Raw genomic sequence first — 3717 nt, 5'->3', positions numbered from 1 at the left:
GGGGGGGTCCCAGGGGGGCACCCACCGGCCTTGCTGCAGTCGACGGTGAAGGAGTTCTTCTGGCCCACGAAGCCCTTGCTGAGCCCCAGCCCCTTGGCCACCACCTTGGAGGCGTCGCAGAACTTGGGGGGTCCCCCCAGGGGGGCTCCCCCGGCGCTGGGGGTGGTCGTGGCCCCCCCCGGGCTCGGCCCGAATCCCCCCCGAGTCCACGAGCACCGAGGAGCTCTCGCGGAGGCTGTGGCTGCTCACCAGGCGGGGCCCTGGGGGGACACCCCAAAATCAGGGGCCTGAACCCCAAATCACAGCCCTGACCCCTGAAATTATGGCCCTGAACCCCAAAAACGTGGCCCTGAACCCCAAAATCACAGCCCTGAACCCCAAAATCATGGGCCTGAACCCCAAAAACACAGCCCTGAACCCCAAAATCATGGGCCTGAACCCCAAAAACACAGCCCTGAACCCCAAAATCATGGGCCTGAACCCCAAAACCACAGCCCTGAACCCAAAAATCATGGGCCTGAACCCCAAATTCACGGCCCTGCCCTCCCAGCACCGAGGAGCTCTTGCAGAGGCCGTGGCTGCTCGCCAGGCGTGGCCCTGGGGGGACACCCCAAAATCAGGGGCCTGAACCCCCCAAATCCCCCCAGAACCCCCCCAAAACCCCCCCAAACCCCTCCAAGCCCCCCCCAAACCCCTCTAAACCCCTCTCACCGGTGATCTTGGCCTTGAAGGGGCTGCCCACGATGTGGTGTGGCCCCCCGAATTTGATGGCGATGAGGTAACTGCCGGGGGCCATGGGGGTGTAGGTGACCCGGAAGCCCTCGGGGCACTCGTGGCACTCCATGGTCACCTTGGAGGGACCCTCGATGGTCACGGCCAGAGCCCCCGGGCCCGCCTTGGACGTGTTCACCACGAACTCCGCGGGAGAGCCTGGACAGGGGGGGCACACGGGGTTCAGGGACCCCCACAGAGGGACACCAAATCCCAGAGAGGGACCCCAATCCCATGGGGTTCATCCAGAAACCTTCTGAGACCCCTCAAACCCACAGAGGGACCCCAAATCCCAGAGAGAGATCCCAATCCCATCAGTTCATCCAGAACCCTTCTTAGACCCCCCCCAGATCCCACAGAGGGACCTCAGATCCCCCAGAAGGACCCCAATCCCACAGAGGGACCCCAGTCCCATGGGGTTCATCCAGAACCCTTCTGAGACCCCCCAGATCCCACAGAGGGATCCCAATCCCATGGGGTTCATCCCAACCCCCCAGAGCCTCCAGGCCCACCTTGGATGTGTTCACCACAAACCCCATGGGGGAGCCTGGGCAGGGGGCACAAGTCTCCAGCCTGTCCCCGTTCCCCCTGTGCCCCCCATCCCTTGGTCCCCCCCTGCCCCCCTCAATACCCCCCTTGATGCCCCCCATACCTGTGGTGCCCCCCTCAAGGCCGGGCCCGTAGGCCGACACCAGCCCGGGGTCTCCGGCCTGTCCTGGTTCCCCCCATACCCTGGTATCCCCCATACCCCTGGTACCCCCCATACCTCCTCCATTCCCTTGTGCCCCCCTCAGTGCCCCCCTCAGTGCCCCCCTCAATGCCCCCCATACCTGTGGTGCCCCCCTCGAGGCCGGGCCCGTAGGCCGACACCAGCCCGGGGTCCGCGGCCTGTCCCGATTCCCCCCATGCCCCCCACATCCCATTGCCCCTTGTACTCCTGGTATCCCCCATCCTCTGGTACCCCCTGTGCCCCCTCCATCCCCTGGTACTCTCTTCAATGCCCCCTCAATGCCCCCATTGTACCTGTGGTGCCCCCCTCCAGGCCGGGCCTGTAGGCCAACACGAGCCCGGGGTCTCCGGCCTGTCCCGGTTCCCCCCATATCCCATTGCCCCCTGTACCCTGGTACCCCCCATGCCCCCCTTCAATGCCCCCATTGTACCTGTGGTGCCCCCCTCGAGGCCGGGCCCGTAGGCCGAAACCAGCCCGGGGTCTCCGGCCTGTCCCGGTTCTCCCACTCGGACCTTGAAGGGGCTCCCTGGAATGTGGGACCCCTCGAACTTGACGTCGATGGAGTAGACGCCGTTCTCCCGAGGGATGAAGCGCACGGCGTATTTGTCTGGGGGGAAACGGGGGGAAAAGGGGGGTCAGGGGGACCCCCAAAACCTCCACAGCCCCCCCAAAATCCTGCATTGATCCCCTGAGACCACCCAGAGCCCCCCACACCCCCTGAGGGATGAACCACACAATGTACTTGTCTGGGGGGAAAGGGGGGGTCAGGGGGGACCCCAAAACATCCATGGCCCCCCAAAATCCTGCACTGAGCCCCCAAAATCCTGCACTGAGCCCCTGAGACCCCCAAACCTCATCCTGATCCCACCCTGATCCCCCCAAACCCCACGGGATGAACTTGTCTGGGGGAAAAGGGGGGAAAAGAGGGGTCAGAGGGACCCCCAAAACCCTGCACTGCCCCCCGACACCCCTCAAAACCGGGGCAGGTTTTGGGGTGTCCCTCAGGTTTTGGGGTGTCCGTGGAGGGTCCCTCAGGTTTTGGGGTGTCCCCGGGGTGTCCCCTCACCTTCAGTGACCTCAGAGATGTGACACAGCCCCACAGCTCCCGAGGGACTGTGCACTTTGGGGTGGGGACGGGGCAGGTTTCGGGGTCTCCCCCGGGGCAATGGCAATTCCCAGAAGGACGGGGCAGGTTTTGGGGTGTCCCTGTGGGATGGGGCAGTTTTTGGGGTGTCCCCTCACCTTCAATGACCCCAGAGATGTGACATAGCCCCACAGCTCCCGAGGGACTGTGCACTTTGCGGTGGGGATGGGGCAGGTTTTGGTGATTCCCAGACGGATGGGGCAGGTTTTGGGGTGTCCCTGGAGGGTCCCTCAGTTTTTGGGGTGTCCCCGGGGTGTCCCCTCACCTTCAGTGACCTCGGAGATGTGACACAGCCCCACAGCTCCCGAGGGACGGGGCACTTTGGGGTGGGGACAGGGCAGGTTTCGGGGTCTCCCTCGGGGCAATGGCGATTCCCAGAGGGACAGGGCAGGTTTTGGGGTGTCCCCATGGGATGGGGCAGTTTTTGGGGTGTCCCCGGGGTGCCCCCTCACCTTCAGTGACCTCGGAGATGTGACACTCCTCCACAGCTCCCGAGGGACTGTGCACTTTGGCGTCCAGGGCTCCCTTGGCCCCGTTGAGGCTGACGGCGAACGAGGCCGGCTGGTGAACCTTGAGCCCCGACTCCTGGGGGGGGGACACGTCAGCCCCCACACCGGGGGGACCCCAAACCAGGGGCAGGACCCCCAAACCCGGGGGAGAGCCCCCAACCCCCCAGCACAGCCCCCCCCCCCCCCCGGGGCCCCCCCAAGGGCCCCCCCCCCCCCCCCCCGGGGGGGTCTCAGGGGGGGGAGTTTAGGGACCCCCCCAAAAAGGGTCTGAGGGGGGGCCGGCCCCCCAAAATCGGGGGGGGGGGTGGGTTATGGCAGAAGCCCACCCTGGATGACCTCGGGGGGGTGGATACCCCCAAATCCTTATCCTGAAAAAGCCCAGGGGGGTGAACAACCCCAAAAACCCACCTCAAGAAGATTTTGGGGTGGGACCCCAAAACTTTCACCCCAAAGATCCTGAGGGGGAAGGGGAGGGGGGGAATGAACACCCCCTAAAATCCCCCACCCCAAATAACCCTGGGGTGGGACCCCAAAAATTCTCACCCCAAAGATCCTGGGGGGGG

At 65.0% G+C, this 3717-nt stretch overlaps 1 protein-coding gene across 1 annotated transcript in view; it reads right to left on the bottom strand.

Annotated features, from left to right (window-relative positions):
• Window positions 1-25: 25 nt before the first annotated feature.
• The window catches only part of LOC113961212 (filamin-A-like), a gene marked incomplete at both ends in the record, with an annotated part of 18768 nt that continues 15076 nt past the window's right edge, over window positions 26-3717 (bottom strand). The window contains 5 exon segments of the mRNA XM_027671349.1: window positions 26-198; window positions 200-260; window positions 712-930; window positions 1932-2108; window positions 3098-3230. Of these exon segments, the coding sequence (XP_027527150.1) occupies window positions 26-198; window positions 200-260; window positions 712-930; window positions 1932-2108; window positions 3098-3230 (763 nt within the window).

The sequence above is a fragment of the Neopelma chrysocephalum genome, unplaced genomic scaffold, assembly GCF_003984885.1.
Source record: "Neopelma chrysocephalum unplaced genomic scaffold, ASM398488v2 Primary Assembly neopelma1_97097, whole genome shotgun sequence".
NCBI classification, from domain to species: domain Eukaryota; kingdom Metazoa; phylum Chordata; class Aves; order Passeriformes; family Pipridae; genus Neopelma; species Neopelma chrysocephalum.
This window is presented reverse-complemented; position numbering and strand designations above follow the sequence as displayed.